General features: G+C 46.7%; 1 protein-coding gene across 2 annotated transcripts in view; it reads left to right on the forward strand.

Annotated features, from left to right (window-relative positions):
- Window positions 1-21,287, forward strand: part of COL5A1 (collagen type V alpha 1 chain) — a 160,499-nt gene that overhangs the window by 105,867 nt on the left and 33,345 nt on the right. For both annotated transcript variants that reach the window (XM_074846323.1, XM_074846324.1), the window contains exons 21-35: window positions 578-631; window positions 1,861-1,905; window positions 2,537-2,590; window positions 3,212-3,256; window positions 4,450-4,503; window positions 6,862-6,906; window positions 8,479-8,532; window positions 10,542-10,586; window positions 11,699-11,752; window positions 13,422-13,529; window positions 14,151-14,204; window positions 15,302-15,355; window positions 19,909-19,953; window positions 20,196-20,249; window positions 21,186-21,230. In XM_074846323.1, coding sequence (XP_074702424.1) covers window positions 578-631; window positions 1,861-1,905; window positions 2,537-2,590; window positions 3,212-3,256; window positions 4,450-4,503; window positions 6,862-6,906; window positions 8,479-8,532; window positions 10,542-10,586; window positions 11,699-11,752; window positions 13,422-13,529; window positions 14,151-14,204; window positions 15,302-15,355; window positions 19,909-19,953; window positions 20,196-20,249; window positions 21,186-21,230 — 810 coding nt within the window. The remainder of the gene's footprint in view (window positions 1-577; window positions 632-1,860; window positions 1,906-2,536; window positions 2,591-3,211; window positions 3,257-4,449; window positions 4,504-6,861; window positions 6,907-8,478; window positions 8,533-10,541; window positions 10,587-11,698; window positions 11,753-13,421; window positions 13,530-14,150; window positions 14,205-15,301; window positions 15,356-19,908; window positions 19,954-20,195; window positions 20,250-21,185; window positions 21,231-21,287) is intronic.

A 21,287-nucleotide genomic window follows, 5' to 3' on the forward strand; every position in this document is an offset into this window, starting at 1 on the left:
AAACACTGTGACATTAGGAGTCCTGACTGGTTAAGGTTTAAGAACCAAATGCCTTTGAAAATGCACATTTATGCTGCAGGCTGAAAACCTTTTCCAGCCTTGCTGAGATGTATAGATTGCCAATGATAAAAAATTAAATCTGGAGTGATTTTGAAATGCTAACCCTAATAATCCATTAGTGGTATCAGGTCGTTCTTCATAATACTCCCCAGCTAGAATGACTTGGCTGCAAAGTGTTTTGCATCATTGTGTGCACTACAGGGTAATCCAGGAATATGATTAAATTAATAAAAAAATGTTGGTTTAAGTGGGCGTTCTTCCAACCCAAAGAATAAATGTCTGCGCCTATATTATTTATCTTTATAATTCAAGGATATGTGCACACAGGATTTCTCTTACCAGTTTGTAAACCAAGAAAACTGCTGTTACTGCAAAACCAGCACGGTCGTTGCCGTGCCAGCCCCGACGCTTCCCCGGGCAGAGCGATGCTCAGCTGTGCATGAGCTCACCCCGCTCCATGCTCGTGGCAGCCTGGGGGGGCACCGGGAACTCTAACCCCATTTGTTTCCCCCAACAGGGACCCCGAGGACTGCTGGGACCGAAGGGGCCGCCGGGACCCCCGGGGCCACCGGTGAGTTCCTGGGGCTGCTGCCCTCCTCAGGCAGGCAGCTGAGCTTTCTGGACAAAATACCCTGTCCCCATTTGTCATTCAAGCAGATAATACAGCTGCATAATTTTATACATCTGTGCGGTGAAAAGAAGTGGTATTCAAAAAAAAGTTACAGCTGAATGTCTGTATTCTCCCCCATTTTCAGTGGCATCACGTCCATTCATGGCAGCTCAAGATTTGGCCCACCTGAGTAAATATTAATGCCTTGCTCAGGCTGAAAGGGAAGAATGAGAGTTATTAACACAGTGGCTTTGCTATTAACTTTTGCCTGAGGGCTGGTGAGACTTTAAAGCAGTTTGTTCATATTTCGGATGAAAGCCGAGGAAAGAACGGTGCCGTTTTTTATTCAGGAGACAGTCAACTTATCTGTCATGTGCGGCTGGAAGTGCTGATGCAGGGGCTCTCTCCGTAAATCACTGCAGCCCGCTGAAGTCCCAGAACTTAAAAACCAAAACCTGGGCTGCTGCTAGAGCTAAAGGGGTCAGCGTTTAATGGCGAGCGTTGCGAAGCCCTTAACCCCTCCTGGGATGTGAAGGCATCTTCGCTTTGAGCTCCTAGTCCTGCTGAAATTTAATGAGGGGTCGGGATCTGCTCCAAAACCATCTCGTCTTGCACAAGTATGCCGTTACACCTAGATAAGTTGCCCCTCCAGAGAAAAACGGTTGTGGGAGAAGCCCCAGCAGAACATCTCCAGTTGACCATGTACCATGTTACCCCCTTAATGAAGATGCTCAGGGCGTGGTTGACCCCATTTGCCTTTTGGAGTCAAATCCTCATTTTGGCACGAGGCAGCGCAGCCCCGTTGCCGTCACCCTCTGCCTTGTTGAATGAAGCATTCGCATCCCGAGCGAGGTCTTTTGTCCAGTTTTTCCTTTTCATTTGCTGCTCCACTCCTGCTCGCTGACGGGGGCAATCCAGCTGTGGTACTTAGCCAGGATTTGCTTGACCTGGTGCTGATTCTGCCTCACAGGCAGGTTAAACCAGTGGGGAAAACACTGAAATGACTTTTTAAAGTGTAAACTGGATTCCTCGAGTTGGCTGCTTTACTAAACACCTTTAGAAAATTGTTCCCTTTTCACACGGTCCAAAGGGCCTCCTGATGTTCTGTTATTTTTATGGCAATTTCTCTGCTTTTGTGGTGCTAAATAACTAGATGTTTTCTTAGTGCTGTTTTTTAAATCCTTTCTCAGGGTGTGGCTGGTATGGATGGACAAACAGGTCCCAAGGGGAATGTGGTAAGTTTTCACTCTAAATTTTACAGACAGTTCAGATATTATATAGAGGGAAATGTAAAATGTACTCTATTAAATTAGATTTGCTAATTGCTTTTTAGCCTGGTCTAGATTCCTGTCAGAGCCTGTGAAAACCACAGAGTATCTCTTACAGCAAATGGATGTTAATTTATTATAATTTCTGATGGAATTACACATTATTTCCCCATGAAAGATCAAACATTTTCATCGAGATGTGTGCTGTTCTAATGAATATCAAAATATAGTAATTTAACGGAGAAGAAAAAAAAATCTCTATGTGCCTCATACTTGGTGCAAATCGGATGAAATGGACTCCATGCAGAAGAGCCGATGCAAAGCCGGGTTGTGTTAAAGCCCTGCTCAGCTCACTTGGGCTGCGTGTCCGTGCAGAGAAGTGAGTGCCCTGAAATAACTTCACCCCTCCCTATCCCAGGGTGGAGAGAAGCTGTTTCCCTTTCCAAGGAGCTCCCAGTTACCAGTGGTGGGTTAGAGGGTGTTAAGGTGCTGCGAGAGGGTGCAGGGCTGTGCAGGGAGCAGGACCCGCTTTGCCTGGGGAAGCACCGGCTCCGCTCTCACCTCTCCTGCCTTCAGCTCTGCCCTTGTCTCCTCGCAGGGTCCTCAAGGTGAGCCAGGTCCCCCAGGACAGCAGGGTAACCCAGGTGCTCAGGTAAGAGGAAAACTCCTTTTCCATGGATAGGAAAAAGGAATGATAATTTTGAAAAAGCTTCGCTCCCCCACCAGAGATGGGACCAGCAATAAGGAGATTTGCTGGGAATTGTCTTGATACATCACTGGCCCAAAATCCTCCTGAAAATGCTCCCAGTTTCAGTTCCCCCTGGTTCTCACCTGGCTTTTGTTGCCACAACGCAAAGCCAAACCCAGGTCCAAGCAGTCTCTTCGTCAGCCGAGCCACATCTTGTGGCTCATGGCTGATTTTTAGCATCCCACGGTCCAGTTGCTCTGGAGCCAGATGGGTAATACAGACATCCAAGCCTTACTGTCAGCCCTCTCCATGGCTCTCGGCAAGTCTTGCTCTTCAGAGCATCTCTGTTTCCATCCCGGGGATGAGCCTGGCTGCGCACAGAGGAGCGGTGCAGCTCTCCAGAGGAGGCATGCCGTGCAAAAATGAAATTTTATAGTCTCTCACAAGACATTTTGAGAATGAATGGAGCTGGGGAAATCCCCAGCCGTCACAGGCACTAGAATGATGCTCAGCTGAGGCACTGCCAAAATGCATTGGAAGGAATAACTTGTTCCTTAATGACCCTAGGTTTTTTTCTTTTCACAGGGTCTTCCAGGTCCACAAGGCGCGATCGGTCCCCCAGGAGAGAAAGTACGTTTAAATACTGCAGCTCTGACTTAAGACAACTGTTGTCATTAATATGCATTTGCTACTTCAGCTGCTCCTTTGCCCCATATGCAACATCTGTTTGCAGCCGTGTCTATGAAATTCTAATGCCTCTCATTCCAGACAGAAGAGACAAGAAAGCATGGTTTACCTCTAATTCATAATATTTGCATTCATTTCCCCTCTTAAGAGAAACATTTTGAAAGCAGGCTATGGTAAAACATTAGGAGAGGACTGAAAATTGTCTTTTTCTGTGGGCTAAATGCCTGGAAGTCTGAGCGGGATGGTAATGGGAAGAGCCTGTAGATCTGGCTTGCTCAGCTGAGATCCCCTCCCTCTGCCTCCTCCCTGCCTGTGCCAGCTCTCTCGGATTTTCCGCTGCTGTTGACGTGGGGTAGGTGCTGGCCTCGGTTCCCCCCGGGCAGACCTGGGACCATCAGGATTTAAACAAGAGGAACGGTTTTGCCTACAGAGCAGTAATTCTGCGGGTGTTTGCTCAGCTCCCGTTGAGCTGCGTCCCGGCGTGCGCACCAGGAGAATCCCCTGCTTGTGTTGGCAGCGTGGGGTGGACTCAAATTATCAATAATTCTCCTGCAAAGGAGCACATTAACAGTTCTGCCAGATAAAGAGCTCTCGGGTTTCAGTGCTGAGTCACACACTCGCAGCAGCAGTGGCACTCCTCCGTGGTGTGAGAAATCAGGGGGTTGCTTAATTAAAAAGGTGATCATTGAATGGTGTTAAAGCAGCAAGCACAAGTCAGTTGGGGCAGCTCCACTCTTCCTTTGCCAGTTAATCGCCTTGCCATTTGTCACCAAAGAATGGGCATGTCTTGGTCCAGTGAGCCCCATAGTTTTATATCCTCCAACGTGTGCTTATACACGTGTGCAGCATCATGCTCTTTCAGCAGGACAGAAGCTTGATGCCTCGTGCCCCGTCTCCCGTTGAGCTCCCATTGCTGTGTGCATGTGTGAGGTGCTGGCACTAACACCGCAGCATCCCAGGATGCTGGAACAACTCTGCCCACAGAAATAAGCAGACTCCCTACAAGTCACGACAGCTTTTCCAACAGACTCGCCTCTCACAGTTAGGAAAAGCAAGAAATGTGTTGGAAAAGCCCCATCCTCTGATGTTCTGGAGACTCCCACCGTTGCAGCTGTTGATTTTCTGTTTGGTTTTAGGGGCCGCTGGGCAAACCCGGTCTTCCTGGCATGCCTGGTGCAGATGGTCCTCCGGTAAGTCGTCCTCTCCTGGGTCTCTGCTTGGCACCAGGGCTGTGGGGCCCCATCCTGCACCCATGACCCTGGGGTGCACCACGGGCTTGTGAAGCATGAGCCTGCAAGGTCAGGTTCACCCTGCCCGTGTTTCAGCTGGGTTGAAGGGTTTGAGTCCCTGCTCCAAGCTTTGCTTGGCCTCGCAGCGCAGCACTAGGTACTTCTCACCATCTCTTTGGGTCTCTGTTTCCCCTCCTCCTGTTTCTCCTCTCTGTTTTACGTAGGCTGGCAGCTCACGGAGGTGGGGATGGTCTCTGTGTGTGTTGATGCGTACGGCAGCACTAGCGCAGGGTGGTCCTCATCTTGCTCGGGGCTCCTGGGCACCGCTGCAGAACGGTGATAAGAACAGGTTGAAATTGCCTGTCAGTGTTGTATTCTTGCAGCTTCCTCCTAATCCTACTTTAAACATAATTTGCTCCTTGCTCTAGAAATTGATCTTAAAAATCTCTGGCCTTTAAACCTGTTCTCATTTTTACACACCTCAGAGGCACCTGGTTTTAAGAGTGACAAATGTAAAATAGTTACTTTCCATTAATGCAAATGCAGAACATGGCAAAAAAAATTACATTTCCCACCCTGGGATTATCATTCCTACAGAGGGCATTTTGAACATTCGTACAATTGTTAGCTGAGTCAACAGAGCAGCTAAAGCAAAGCCCAGAACATCTCTAAAGCTGTAGCTTTTGATGTGAAATTCCTGCAGCAGCCTCCAGGGAAGTTCAGCTGGAGAAGACGCCAGATCTATTTTTACGCAGACTGAAGGCTGTATGAAACCTGCAAGCTGAGCACGTGTGGGTGTGCGTGGACACAAGTCCTTGGCCACAGGTAGCCCTGTAGTTTGCAGACAGTTTGTAGGTTTATGAGCAATATGGGTTACTCTTTCCAAGGACAAAAACCCACCCATGTTCTCTTTATAGAAATTGGTCTTGGAAGATATCTGAAAATCCCTGAGGGCCCGAAGCATCTCACTGCAAAAGCCAGCCAAGCTGCTCATCAATTTTTGTTCTTAGTAGCAGTAATGGAGATGAGCATTTTGAAAATGGTGATGATTTAGTGCAGAGTGGACAAAGGCTTTTGAAATCTTGCTGCACTTCCATTTTGCCTCCCCTGCGGTGCAGAGGGGTATCCGGAGCTGAAGGCGAGCACGATTATATGACCCCCTTTGTGCACTGATGCTTTTGGTGCCATTTAAACTCACAGGACAAATTCATATTCCGTTTTCTCCTACATTTTGTTGATGTAAAAATGACAGCTGTCATTTTGTTTCTTTATTAAACCAGCTTGTTTTATAAAATCTGGCTTGTCTGACATTCCCATTCTGAAGACTGATGATGGAAAATACTCTTACGATTGTCCTTGTTAAATTGATAGGAAGTCATTTGTGTATTTAGAGGAGAGTTCATAAGTAAAGAAACCATTGAGTGCAGAAGGACTTAGTGGCTTTAGAGCAGCTGGATGTGCTTTCATCATCTCTATAAAATAAAAGGTCCCTGGGTGTGCAGTGAGTGCCCTCGTGGAGGCTTATTGCTTCTGTACAGACATTGCCAACTAAAAAGTCATGTTCCATCCTGGCTCCACTTTTGTTCTGACAGTAGGGAAATCAAGACTAAAAACTACTTTCATGGATTTCCCCTGTTTTTCACTAATCCTCCAAGCTGTATCAGAGGCAGTTCACACTTTTGTTTTCTACTGACTGCAATCCCAGCAAAAGGCTTCTAAAAGCTGTGAATGAGAATGTGTTGGAAACCCTTGGATGTTGAGTTACTCAGCATCAAATCCCAAGAGGAATGCTGGCCAGTGTCCAGCCAGACAGCGTTTAATGGGGATGCAGGTTAGTTGGGCATTTGTCATGAGATCTTGTAATGGACTCTAGGAATTAGGAGATTAATGAGGGTCTCTGACCAGTCTGGGCATCTTGTGACCTTCACAAGTTTGCTAACACACAGATTTGATTTTATCTGTTTTGCTATCTGCAAACTTTATACGCTGCTTGCTGTTAGAACTCACTCAGGTGTTCTAATATGTGAAGAATATTGCAAAATGGTTTGTGCTTCTCTGCTGAAAGGTGGTGAAGAGTAAAAGTGTAAAATAGCCAGGTAGAATACCAGCAAAGACCCAAATGCAGGTCTCTTCCTTTTGGGGAAAGCTTACCCTTGCACGCTGGCTTCAGGGAAGCTACTTGTGTCAGTAAGAGCTTCCTGGAGAACTGCTGTTCTCTTACAAATAAATCACAGCTGCCTGAGCAGGCTTGTTGGCTTCTGAAGCATTAGGTGTGTACTAAACCCATTTCCCTGTTTTCTTTGTCTCTTTTTTTAATAGGGTCATCCTGGCAAGGAAGGTCCTCCTGGAGAGAAGGGGAGTCAGGTAGGTGTCAACAAGATCCTTATCACTGCTAAGGGGAAGGTCTCAGTAGCTGGATGGAGATAGATCTCTGTGGGGCTCTGGGGATGGCCAGGGGGCCACTGGATGGGGTCAGTGGAGGTGGCAAGAAGCAAACCCTGTTGAAATTTGAAAGCCGAGCCCAGCTTTCATCAGCTTGGGATTCTCTCCTGGTGCTTGGGCTGTTTTTTTTCTCAACTCCTCCCAGCTTTCCTGGCAAGCAGCACCCCATAGCCCAGCGGACATGAAAACTGAAACTGTGAAGGGAAGCCTTCTCTTAATCAGACACAAATAAATATCCTCTGTGGCACGGGGAATGCAGAAAATAACTTTTCATATTCCTGGTCTTCCTTTTTCATCCTCTCCCCCTCCCTCTTTAACAATATATTTGAGAATATAGCTGGAGGCTAGAGTCCTTGAATTATACAGTCATCCATCTGTCCGGGAGATTTACCATCTGCATTCCCACTATGTCCCCTTCAGTTGAAAAACATTACATTTGTCAAAAGTCTTTGATTAGACCACAGTCCGGTTTGATGGATGTCCGCTCGAGCCTTGCTCGGGTGCTGCACGGAGCCCAACCCACGGCCACAGCCGTTTGCTCAGCTGGCGTCACACGAGGCCGAAAACTCAAATGTTGGCCTCTGCAGAATGAGAGAAGCCAATAAGTGGTTGTGCTGGTGCTCCCCGTGCTGGGAGGTGTTCAGCAGATTTCAGGGAGGTGGTTTCAGAGCAGTGCTGGTGGTGCAGGTCTCTTCCAGCCAACGCTCATGTCAGATCTGGGATTCTGGTGGACCCATTGGCTTTGTCTGGCTGCCAGGCTGGAAAAAATTGTCTCGGGCTGGGAGAAGTGGAAGGGTGTTTGTTTAGTTAGGTAATTGAGCAAAATAAAAGCCAACTGGGATCAATAAAGAACGTGATTTATTTTCAGGTGTAAGACAGCGTGGCAGTGAGGGTGGGAAGGAGAGTTTTTGCAGGGTGTGTGTTGGGCACCGTGTCCAGCACAGCTCATGGTGTTCCTGGGGATTTGCAGCTCTTGGTGCCAGAAAGGAGCTTTGTGAGTATCTCCTCTCCCACACAGCTGAGGCCAAAGGATGTCACCCCCAGGCTCGTGCCTCAAGCAATAGCTCCTCTCTGTGATCATCAGCAGCACAAGCTCTGCTGCGTTACTGCAAAACCAGGATGATTTGCAAGGGGGGAGACAACAGAACATGTTCTTCCTCTCTCAGAGAACTTGTTCTTTTCTTTAATCCAAAACACAAATCACCAATCTCATGTATAAATCCCCTTTCTAACAAGTTGTTGCTGTCTTGTCTTTTCTCTTCCCCCTTTCCTATCATACAGCCCTTTGCTGTTGGCTCAGCCCAGTGCACCTGCTCGAGGTGATGTTTCTGTAGCACTGTACTATTTTGAATTATTTTCAGTTGGCCACTGCCATTTCCACCTTGTCTGAAGCAGCCAGATGTCTGGGATGTTTGTGTTCCACACATTCTCCTTACTGCACCTTTGTGTTGATTTTTGATGGGGTTTTTTTTGTTTGCATTTTCTTCCCCCCAGGGTCCGCCAGGTCCTCAGGGCCCCATCGGTTATCCAGGACCACGCGGAGTCAAGGTAAAGAGGATGCAGAAACTGTGTCCATGGTGTTGGTTGTTCAATTCGAGTTCTCTGGCTTGTGCTGGAGGTGGACACTGCCAGTGGGCCCAGATGCCTTCCCAGGGCTCTGAGGGCCACCTCAGTAACCAACCGAATTTACTGCTCAAGCGACCCTTGGTCCAGCATCTTCTCGCAGGTTGTGAGGATTGCAAGTGCCCTGCTCTCCAATAACCCCTCCTAGCACCGTTCAGTGCTTTGGAGAGATTTCTCTTTTAATTCTTCGTGAGCAAGGCTCAGTCCCATTCCAATCGTTTCCAGTTTACAACCAAAGTAAATCTCAGTCAGAATGTGAAGACTTTAACAAGGCTTGTTAATAAAACAAAATAGCCTATTACTAAAACAAAGCAAGCTTTTCATGCCCCTGATCCAAAACCTTGTTAGACGAAGCTTGTGCATCTCAGCAATGTGCTTTTTCACTAGACTGAATTCCAGCTCTTTCCTCACTCCTGCTGCCTGTAGCACTTGCATGCTGATAAGAAGGCAGTGGGTATTTTTTTCCCTGTTCAGCTCAAGCTGTTCTGCCCATCAAGATGTATTAGTTCAGGTGCAGATGCATCCAGCATCCCAAAGGTCCAGTGAACCTGCAGGGACCTGCGCTAGCACGGCTTGGGTACTGACTATAAGTGAAGTTTAAGCCCTCTTAAACCCCCTTATACGTTTTTTTCAGTAGCAGAAACCTATTTGCTGTTCTGCCTTCAAAACTTAAGCGGGATGTATTTAGCCGAAGCAAGCTTTCATCTCATTTCTTGCAAGGTTGCAGATTGAGACGTAGTGGTCCATTAGGGAATGGTTTGTTGTTGTGTTTACCACTAAAGTGGAACTGTTCCACATTAGAGCGATCTAGAGAAAGTGTGTCATGCACCAAACCATAGCACGTACACACAAGGTTTTGCTTCCTACAAGCAGCGTTCTGTTAACTGCATGATCCTCTAGTTCAGAAAAAAATGCATCTCATTTAAAAGCTATAAATAACTCCTAGGTCTTGCCTTGCTTACCCTGTCCTGCTGCACAAATTTTGATGTACTTTTAATTATACTTTTTCTTGACATGCTAAAGGGAAGAAAAAAATAAAAATACCCCAAGCAAAATATTATTCCTCAAAAAAAAAAAAAAGCTTTTGTCTTTTATTGTAAGAGTTGCATTGCACAGTACAGCTGGTGTAGATGATGAGGGTGATGTTTTATCCTAAAAGGCAGAATAGATGGGATGCAGGGGGTCCAACAGGCTTGGGCTGGTGGCAATGCAGAGGCCAGATCCTGACCACACCCAGCACCTCCAGGCTGAACACCATGGACTGATTGCCTTGGTAAAGCTTTGGAGGACTTCTGCACCATGTCACAAATGCCCACGCCAGTTGTGTTACTGGGTTTTTTCCTGCCTTTTGGTGCCTAAATGTACTTTAAAAAAGATTGTGCATGCACAGAGGTGAAAAACATGGTAAAAAAGAGCCAAGCTGAACCTTTGGGGATGTTAGACATGGTGCTGCTACCCACTGCAGAGCAGCACGGAAATCTCTGGCTATGTGCTCAGAGATTTTAAAATGGATTCACTTCCCAAGTGTCCCTGCACAGCTTGAACACTGTTTTTTCTGTGAATACTTGAGTGAGCTCAGCATGCTGGCAAGGCATTTGTGGAAATGTTGTGGGGTTTTTAAAATATACGCAGAAAAACTTTTCATAGTGAGTTTTATCCCTGGAAACATAATTCCTGGGCAGGGAATGGGCAGAGACCACCAACCCCACCTGTCAAATCAAGTCGGCAGAGGTTTGTGACTAGAAGGTTACTCACTGGTAACCCAAAAGTCAGATGTCAGCGGCTGATATTTGATTAGCAATATGTTTAGGAGCATCACAGTTTGCAGAGATACCATCATCAACATCAGAGGAAGCAAAAATCACTGTCATTAACGATTCTTCACTCTTAAGCTTACTTATGCCCTTGTAACATCTTGTTTTATCTTCTGCAAGGGAGCAGATGGTGTTCGTGGTTTGAAAGGCACCAAAGGTGAAAAGGTGAGTTAACACTGCGCATTTGGATTTATTTTCTACAGCCTCTGAGCATTTTTGCAGACTGGTCCCTCAGGAGGCTCCCCATGGCATTTTCTCCTGCACGGGGGTTTCTCTTAGATGAGTAGGGAGCTGAGTACCCAAAGGACTGGTGTAACCTCTGTATTTCTGGAGCAGGCGCACGCTGGGTACCTGCTGTGATGTTCTGCCACATCTTAGCTTGGACCTGGGAGTAATTGAGCCTCCATGACGTGTTCAGGAGCTGTTTGCTGGGGCCAGCCATTGCTGATAACTCAGGGTCCAGTGTCGGGATGATTTCTTCTTGACAAAATTTTCAGCTTGAGTGATTCAGTGGAGCTGAAGGGTTTGTGGTGTGTTACAGCTGGATAACAGCCTCGTCATCAGAGCTTGTGAAATCCAAGTCAATAAGAAAGTCAACACAGTCTATCTCTTCGTTCTCAAAGATGCAATTGTTTTCTCCCAGAGGAAGAGGAAAGGTGGAAAAAAATCTTGCCTCGTCCCATAAACAGATCCATGTTCCTTTGTTCCCGCCCCCAGCAATTCGGCAGCAAAGCTGGTGGTTTTAGCTAGGGAGTCCTGGCAGGGACCTTCCAAACTTTAAAAGTCTTTCTGGGAACTGTGTCTTCATTGCCTATGAGACATTTGCTGTAGGATGAAATACATTATTGATTTGAGCTCTGCAATTAAACCTTCTCGGCTGAAAGAAATATTGCCACTGTCCTAGAGGTTGCCTCGAAGCATGGTGTAAAACATTCTCCATGAAAATAAAACCACTTGTACTTCAGAAATAATTGGTTCCCAGTACTGGCAAGGTGGTGGTGTTCACATTGGGCCAGATTTGCTGTCTTGACTTGCAGCCAGAATGGGATGTAGGGAATACTTGCTGTGATCCCTTGGGGACCTCGGCAGTCGCAGCCTGGCTGGGTTTCCATGCTCATTTGTGCACACTAAAGACTTGCAGAAGCCAATGTGATGGGCAGCGCAGGGACCTAATCTTGTCCTCTGCAGATAGGGGCAATACAGTGAGGCTAGAGAAGCCTTTTTTCTTTTTTTCCATCTATATACCTTGTCTATTTTTTCCCCTCTCCGTTATTTAGGGTGAAGATGGCTTCCCTGGGTTTAAAGGTGATATGGGCATCAAAGGAGACCGGGTAAGAGTCTATGACCAATGTGATCCTGTAGTGCTTTGCCTTTCAAGCCCGTGTGTTATCATGCAAACATGGCTCGGGGAGAGCAGCAAGGTGGACTCCTGTCAGAGTCCTTCTGGCATGTCCTATCTCAAGGCAGGAACACAGGAATTTCACATTCACCTCAAGCACAGCAGTTGTAAATCCCGAAATTTGCTAATCCCACCCTGAAGGTAAAATAAAAATGAATGATAATAGAGGACCCTGCCTTGCTGCTTTGACTGCTAAGAATACTGCCTGATCCAGCTGTATCATATATTTATTTCCAATATCTCTTTTCCCCTGTAATATTACACTTAGAGTCTGGTAGACATCTTTATTTGCTGAGCCTAATGTGCTTCTATACCATCAATGTGAAGCGTAAAGTTGCCAGGAACACGCTTTAATAGAAACTGAAGCAGCACTGTGAAAGCTGCCGGGGGGGTGCAGTGTTATATTAGACTCACATCTTTGCCTGGTCGCAAAAGCTTTTAAAATCAGTGGAACACTCAGACCTCCAGAAACCCCAGACCACACTCAGATGCAAGTAGTGGCTGCAGCCCGTGGCTTTGCAGCACGTCTGTCTGTCTGTCCTCCACGCCCAGCCCTTGGGGACAAGGGGCTGTCCTCGTCCCCTCTCTGAGTGATGCATTGCCTGGGGCTTGGTGTGTCATCCCCCCCTCCCCAGCTCTGAAGCCCTCCTGGGGATCAGGAGAGCTCTGCTGTCGTTCATCCCCATGTTTAAAGGAAAAATGAATGCCTTGCGTGAAAGCTTGTAAAAGTAGACGTCAAATCCTCTATTTCTTCTGGTGTTTAACTGTGTAATGGAACAGTTAAAATAATTGGGAACCTCCCCAGCCCCCACTTCTCATCAAGGAAGGAAGACTGAAGGTGGCATCTCAGGGAGGTGACTCCTGTCCTCACCAAAGGCAGATAGGCAGAAGCTCCTTCAAACAAAGCTCATGACTTTAGTTCCCACAAGCAAGCTCTTTGTGCTTTATGACGAGCAATGAAGGGACAAGGGGTACTCGAGAGCCTCGTGGATAAATCTGCATCCACCCAGCTTCTGGTGAGCGAGAAGGCAGCTGCCTGTGTTCGCAGCGTGGAAGCATCTCCTATTACCCTGCGTGACAAAATGACAACTGTTGTTTTGTGTGCCAAAGCCTGCAGCGTCACAACAATTCCAAGTTAATAGCTTGGTCCTCTCCGCTCTCAGATTTCCTAATGATTTTCAGCACAAAAACTCCAGCCCAGTCTTTCTTCTCCAGTTGCCTGGTTCAACCCTCAATTAAACACTTCCCAGGGCTTGCTTGCACATCAAACTGCAATTTGGGAACAGGGAGATGGGTAAAAGGGTGGGTTGCAATCAGAGCTAATGAAGGCTGTTTTGGTGGAGAGGCAATGCATGTAGATGGGATAATTGGGGCACAGGAAAAGGCGGCTGTTGTGGGAGATAATGGCCAGGCTGTGAATGAAAGCTTGGTGCTCTAATAATGCTCTGTAATTTACGGTCTCGTCTGAGCCTCTTGGTGAAGACCAGCTCTCTCCAAGAGTTGTATTAGCAGCTCCATGGAGTATCTAATTGCAGCCGGGAGGGTACTGCTGTCAGCAGACACCCTGCTTGCCTCGTCAACGCTTGTCTTATGATTAACAGGGGGAAATTGGACCTCCTGGCCCTCGGGGTGAGGATGGTCCTGAAGGTCCCAAAGGTCGCTCTGGCCCCAATGGAGATCCCGGTCCTCTTGGTCCTGCTGGAGAGAAGGTGAGTCTCAGGGATGGAATCACCCAGGGATGTTTTAGAGCAAAACCCCCTTTTCTTCGGGTGTCTTGGGTGGGTGGTCAGGGCAGTGCCCAGCATTGGGGGGGAGGTTTAGGGCAGAGGGATGAAGAGGAGCTGTGGGAGGTTTGTGTGAAGGCTGGCCTGAGTTGTTCAACACAGAGACCAGAGGAGACCCAGGGGAGATGGTGTTACTGCAGTGGCATGATTTGAGCACGCTGAGACATTGGTGTCTTCAGTGTTACCTGCTTGGGTGCAATGTCTTGAAAAAAAAGGCCAGAGGAAAAAAAATGGAGAAATTGAAAGTCGACTCCAGTCTAATTTCTAGGTGCATCCAATTGAAAAAAACTTGTAGCAAAAAGTAACTGTTCCCTACTAGTTTCCTTGACACATTTACAGTGCTCAGTCTGCATCAGAGCCACTGGGCTTCCCCCAGGGAGGGCAGAGGATGATCGCAGTGCCCCGACAGCTTTATTCCATCCGTGTAATACCTGCGTTGCTCTTGACTTCTCCACGCTTCACATCTCCCCTTTCTGCTGGTGCAAACATGAAGCTGCTCGTGAGGTCTCTCTTGCCCACACTAACACACTTTTGTTTGTGTTTCAGGGAAAACTCGGTGTGCCAGGACTGCCCGGCTACCCGGGCAGGCAGGGCCCAAAGGTAACTCGGCCGGGTTCAGTCCTCGAGGGGTGCGGGGTGTGCGGGGAGCCCAGCGGACGCCGGCCAAGCTCTGATGGTGCCGTGCAGAGGGCTCAGCTCCTTGCTAATGGGATGAGGTGAAACAGCAGCATTTCCCACTGCACACTCCCTCCTTCCCACCCATGCAGGACAAATTTATAAATGGGTAAAAATGCTGGTAATAGGTATCATAGTCCTTCTCTTTGTTTTATATCTTCAAAGATCTGCACTAGCGTTAACTAATTAATTAAGGAGAATAGCTAATGAATCAGGGTCTCCTTGAAATGAAAATAAAACTGCCATTTGTAGATTTGCAAACATCCTTTGTATCTTCTCTACACGCCCACCTTCATTTGGGCCATTTTCAAGTGTTCTTTTTAAATTAAAACTGTGAATTCCACTACATAGGCTAAGGCTGCAGCCCAGTTTTTACACACCCTGGAGGCTTTGGGAACTTATGTTTTTGTTAACTTTTTTTTTAAAGAATCATATTTTATTATTCATGTTCATTGCTTGAAAAAAAACCAGGCTTGTTTAACACTGGAGACATAATTATCTGCAAGAGATTGTTTCCTGGTTGTGGTGTTGATGGTTTATTTTTTAATTTGCATTTTATATCTGGGGTAGGGGGTTTTTTTTGTGTTTCCTTGACTAATTCATATTTTAAAAGCAGCAGCAGCAGCAGCTATTCTCCAGGCGCTCACATCAGAAAGGAACAAGCCAGGAGTTAAATTTTCATGTGCAACATAGTGACTTAGGAGCTAAAAAACAAAAGCCTGCCTGTTCCCCAGGCGCCCAGCACAACCATGGGCTTGGGCCTTTGCAGTGACTCCGAATGAGGCATGGATCGTTATTTTTGTTATTTTTGGATGAAATTTAGTTTCTGAGGTCATTTCGGGTCTGTCTTCGGTTTTGTTTTTATTAAAGGAAGGTTAAAAAAAAAAACCATTGGGAGGTGTAGACGTCAGCGGGCGCTCGCTGGGGGTTATTCCAGGCCAGCGGGCGCCTGGTGTGGAGGGACAGAGCTGCCCCTTTCAGTGTCTTGAACAGCTTTCTCTCTCTTTGCTCTTTCCCCCAAGGGCTCAATCGGCTTCCCAGGATTTCCAGGAGCCAACGGAGAGAAGGGCACACGGGTAAGAGCCGCTTTGTCTAGCCGCTTGGCTGATTTTTCTTCCTCTCCAAAGCAAGGTCCTTGGGCAGGACGTGGGGAATGCCCCGTTGCAGGCAGCTGCTGAGCTGGTGCTCTGGGTGCTTTTGCACGAAGGGGTTGCCCAAAGAGGGTCACCCCACCCGCTCGCATCCCGGGATGAGGTTCCCGAGCACCGGCGAGAGGCTCCCGGCACCGGCTGTTGGGAGAGGAGGATGCCAGTAATAGCACAGTCAGCTCTGCAGACAGCAGCTTTCCAATTAAACACTGGAAATTTTTCCCTCAAGATATTTTAAGAGATTTCTCTGAACCTGAATCCTTCCCGCGCTGTCAGACTTTGCTCAGGGCACGAAGTGCTTTTTAATTAACAGTAATTATTAGAGATGGGTGAATCTGTTCAGAAGAAACAAGAATCTTCTTTAGTCTGACTTGAGATTGAAAATGCGTAGCTGAAACCGCTCTTACTAGTTCCTCCTTTTAATAAGTGGAGCTATTCTACATTCATAAACACCCCGAAAACTTGGGGGCTCCATCCTCCAGACTTGTCTCTACCTCTTATCCCACCTCCATAGACTTTGCTCTCAGGTAGGGATTGTCTAAATACACTGGTGATTCTTTTATTTTGTGGAAGACATGCTTGAATTTGGGGATTTAGAGTAAAAACATAAAGCCATTTTCTGCACCAGCTCTGGTTACAGGGACAAAACGGGGGAGTGAGAAGAGCAAGTGGAATTAGTTTCCTTTTTACTCTCATTTAAATACAAATGACTTCTAACAGACGTGTTTGATAGGAGCCCAGAAAATATAAATCACTTTGCACTGCATTAATATCATGCCACTGAAATTTGGTTTATATCCACCCCTCCTGTTTTTTTTTTCCACTGAATAATTTTCATTTCATTCTGAACTACAAATGCAGCATCCTCTCCCTTCCCTCCACTCCGGCTGGGCAGGAGGAGGGAGGCCATGAATAAGGCAGCTGCCACGACAGCCTTGAATTCACTGTAGCCCTATAATTACCACCCGCCTTATCAAATATACAACAATAAAATCCTTGGGCTGGATTTTCGGGTAGTGTAAAACACGGCAGCGAGGCAGAGCCGTGCTGCTTTGCATCCCCAAGCATCCGCATCCCTGTTGCTCCATCTGCTAATTTTATTCTGGTGGGATGGAGAGCCAGGCCGGTGGGATGGGAAACCCTTCTGGGAGCTGAGCAGGTGCCAGGAGCTGGTTTGTTTATGAGATGGGGAAAAAAAAAAACCCAAGGGTTAAGCTGTTTGAATTTTGGCAATGTCCAGCCTGAAAGGGATTGAGGAGGGAGCAGACATGCTGGGAAGGGGCCCAGCTTCAGGACCAAGCAATGATAAAACAAGAAAAGACAAAAAAATAATCAGCTTTCTCACCTTTTTTCTAAATGAGCTTTGTGCTCTTAGAAGGTGGTAGTGAGGATTCTTAGTTACCCCCCCCCCCCGCCCCGGCATGCCACACATTTCTTCAGTTTAGGAATTGAAGAAGGGTTTTTTGCATTTCAAGCTCAGCCTGGAAGGAGATGGAGCAGCTCCTGTTGTCCTGGCTTGGAAGCTGAGGTGTGTCTGGGCCAAGACGGGCTCCGGCGTGCGCTGCGGTGGGGCTGGCACCGCCACGCCGGCAGCCCCACGCTCCTGGTGTAAAGGAAGAAGACAGGAATCTGGGGTGAAACGAGGGGGTTTGTGTGCCTCATGGGGAGCAGGGGCAAGGACTGGCACCCCAGCCCCTAAGGTGGGGAGCATGGCCTGGCATGCCTCTGTCAAATAGAAATATGTTGGTTTATTTTATGGCAATTTATTTTTTCTCTTCGTTGTGTGATTGGACCGTTTCTGCCATTTTACACCCAGTCCAGCAGCTTGCAGTTTTATCAGTGTATTTGTATGTGAGAGAGAGAGAGATTTTTCATGATCAAACCTTTCCTTTCCTTCAGTAAAAGGAGCCCAGCTTGAAAATTTTTTAAGAATAGCAGAAATTCTGATTTTCAGTAACTGTTTTCGCATCCCTTTTTTTTTTTTTTGCTCCCAAGTATCCTATTTGAAATAAGTGAAAAGCAATTATATATAGAACAATAGACTGAGCTGGGATCACACTGCACCAAACCAAATGGAGACCATCAAGTTAATTTAAGCCTCGTTGAGTTTGACTTGATAAATCCCCCTCTGTTTCTCCTGAGGCCACTAAATTTGCTATTTTTATGAGCATGTCCACATATAGTCAAGAAAGAGAGTTTTGAAGATTTGCTTCTCCAGTGCATTGTGGAAAAGCATTGTGCAACCCAATTTACAGCTGAAAGAACCAAAAATCATTTGTTTGTCTTTTCTTTTTAGGCAGTATTACTATTACGGTATTCAACGCAGTTGTTTACGTGTCCAAAATAATATGAATCACACGTTTCTCTTATGATCGTCATCCTCTAGGAATGGAAATTAGCTTTCCAGCTCATTATTTCAGCAACACAAGTAGTCTTTCCAAGTCTTTAAATAATTAAAAATAAAGGTGAAAACCAAAGGCAGAAGAGCAGTACTGGCGGGTCCTGTCAGTGCAGGCAGCTGAATTTTGGTGCTGGCAGAGCCTGCAGCACTAAATTTGCCTAAACCTGAAACCACAGCTTCTGGCTGTTCAGCTGCACAAAAGGGCTGGCAAAGTTAAAAATGGGTTAAAAAAAAAAAAAAATGTTTGGTGTTTCCAGATGAGTGTGACTTGTTAAATACCATGATAGTTTTGGCGAGCGGCTGCTCGTCACCGTGCCCTGTTCTCACCCAGCTGCCCACAGCCAGAGGTGAGCTCAGGTGAACTTGTTTGGGTGTTTTCAAAACCTGATCATAAAATCAATAGTTAGATGTGAATAAGCGGTCTTATTTTTAGAGCTAATAGGCCTCTACCATTAGCACAGGGTAATACATCTCCCTGCTCTCCCAGTCTGACAGAGCCCGGGAGATGCGTGGAGGTACCGAAATCCAACCATTTATTTGGGTGCCTAGAAAATAATCTGAATTTAGATGCCTTTCCCTCAGTATCCCTGTTTGAAAAATATAGGTCTGTGTATATTTACAGTGCTATATAAATTCTTCACAACAGTACATGGTGCTGTATGCATGATTAATGATAGCAATAAGCCGGGGAAAATTTTGCTTAAAAATAGAATTGAGGAAGAGGGAGAGGAGTGTGTGGGGCTACCTGCAGGGAGGTGGCACGCACTCATCTCCACCTGCTTTGAATTTAGCCTCCTGTAGCTAAAGGAAAACCAGCTGGAGTACTTTAAAATGATTTTTGTAATTAATTAAAAAAAGGTATGCCAGCAGGGTTTATTAAATGGAGCCGCAGAACAAGGAGGATTCAGCAGGACTAATTTTAGTAGCTTGAAGAAAGTTGATTGTAAAGTTTTCCAGCTCCTGTTTTATGTTCGTCTGGTTAATGAGCGCCAAATACGAGAAGGCAGGATTCTGAGATGATGGATTTGGGGCAGAAAATGGCAAGTGATATTTTAAGCATTCTGTGTTCCTTACATAGAAAGCAAATCTTTCTCTTCCTTCCTTTAACAGGTGATTGGTAACAATAATGGACTGCAGGTCCAAAGGACAAAAGTTAAACCCATTGGAATTTTTTTTTGTAACCTGACACTAGCCAAACTAGCGTGTTCAGGGACCAAGCTCTAGGCAATTATTTTTCTTTTAGGCACAGGGTAACGGAGCTTAACGTTCTGCCAGATTTAGGACCCAGCCGTCCTTGTCTTTTTTCTGTCAGAATTAATCACAGTCCCCCATTACAGGAAGCCGAATGCATCTGTCAGATCTCATAAGCCTGCTGCTTTGTCGCTGCTGCAAAACAGTGTCTTAAATTACTTGTTTAGCACAAAGTTCACAGAGATGAAGAAAGATTTGTAAATATGTGGGGCAGCTTAATTGGCTTGTGTGGCGTAAAATAACTGCTCGGAGCAGGAATCCTGCTCTGCTGCTGTCATTCCTTAAATATTTAACAGCATAGGTCTTACAACACGTGTGTGTGCATCGGTGTGAGCCAGCCTGACCTGCTCCCAGCTGGGGTGAGGACCAGCCCTTCCCCACATTGGGTGAAGGGACGAGCAGAGATCAGTGGGAAAAGGGATTATAGGTTTTGGGGTGGCAGAGTTGAAGAGCTTTTTTGCTAGCTCCGGTGTTTTGGCTGGCTTTTTAGGAGACTGCATGGTTCAAGTGGGTGGCCTCATCTGTGAAAGTCTGTGTGGTGTTTTAAAGGACTTGAGATACTTTTTCTTAAGAGATTCCTTCCCTCAGATGGTAGATGTCATCTGAGCATTGGGATTGCTGTCCAGACCCGCCCAAGCGTTATAAATTAAAATAAATAGAAGAATCAGAAGACTAAAGTAAATCTGCTGTTGTCCTTTTCATTGCACATGAGAACTGGGGAGGTTCGGGCGGCAGTTTGCGTGCAGTAGGCTCCGTTGCAGGTTCATCTGCTGTGAGTTCAGCTTGTGATGCTGACTGTTAACTCCTCTTAACTTGTTTTTCGTTCTAGGGGACACCTGGCAAACCAGGTCCAAGGGGGCAGCGCGGTCCAACGGTAATGATCCATTTCCTCATTCTTGTGCATTTTGAAAGCTTCTTGAGGCCAGGGGAAGGTGGGATCTGATTTGTGTCCTCACTGGGTAGGATCTGGCTGAAGGCTCCTGCCATCCCCTTGCTGCTGGTGGGACAACTCATTGACCCGGTGCAGCTCAGGCGTTTGGGTGCTTTGCCTGATCACAGTGGAGTGCTGTGGGTAGCAAGAAGGGCTAAAAATGTCATCTTTCGTGTCTTTTTAAGGGTCCACGTGGGGAAAGAGGCCCTAGGGGAAGCACCGGGAAACCCGGCCCAAAGGTAAGGTTTTGGGGAGCCTATTGGAATTGTCCTAAAAAGTGTTGGTCTAAGAAACTGTCTGGTTCGTTACCCTCTGTTTCCCTTCTCTCCCGATCTTCATTGCCCAGCCAAATGACTCGTAACCCAACCATAAGGTATATGCACAGGTCCTAAAAATGTGTTGGCCCACGTTGCAGCAGGACATCAAGTGCGTGCACGAATTAAGGGCCAATGCAACCAGAAGGGGAGGGAGCACCCCTACGTCAGGCACCAGTACAACCCTACAATCCACTGACGCTTCCCCTAAACCCTATTTTTTGGTGTTTAAGTAGCATTTGAACCACCTTCAAGGCCTTAGGCTGTGCCGTGGACAAAGGGACACATATTGCTGCTGGTCTCCAGAACCTTGGCACCTTGCTGAGCCACTTGGCATGCACACTGTGTGCCCACAATTGGTCACTGGGCAAAATAGGTATTTTTTTCCTGGCCAATCTGGAGGCACGCTCAGCTCCAGAACCTGCTGCAGAGACCGATTAAGTGACCATCAATTGCTGGGCGTGATGGAAGCAAAGCTTTTGTAGTGAGACATTGTCACCACTGCACTGCCAGCTTTAAAAATAAATGTCTTGGCTTTGTGTCGGCATGAATTTTTGATAAATACCTCGTCTTTGTGGCGGCATTTATCTCTCAGAGGGAGGCCATTATCTGGTGGAAATATCCTGAGCTCACTGACGTTATCTTTCCTGTATTTTTATTAAGCAGTGTGGGGGGAATGAGCAGCTGCTTGTTTGTCACTGGATGCTGCTCCTGATACAGAATTATTAATAGAGAGGGGCCGGGGGAGCTGGTGGGGTGTGGTGCCACCGTGGGCTTGGTGCCATTTGAAGTCTGTGCAAAGCAGCTGCAATGGTGATATGTGTATTTTTAACGGTCTGTTGTTTTATTTATTTGTAAAAGGGCAACTCTGGTGGTGATGGCCCCCCTGGTCCTCCTGGCGAAAGGGTAAGGAATTTGGTGGCGCTAAAGCAGGACTCAATCCAAGCCTGTTAGTTTAACACG

The sequence above is a fragment of the Strix aluco genome, chromosome 20 (genome assembly GCF_031877795.1).
Source record: "Strix aluco isolate bStrAlu1 chromosome 20, bStrAlu1.hap1, whole genome shotgun sequence".
Classification (NCBI taxonomy): Eukaryota; Metazoa; Chordata; class Aves; order Strigiformes; family Strigidae; genus Strix; species Strix aluco.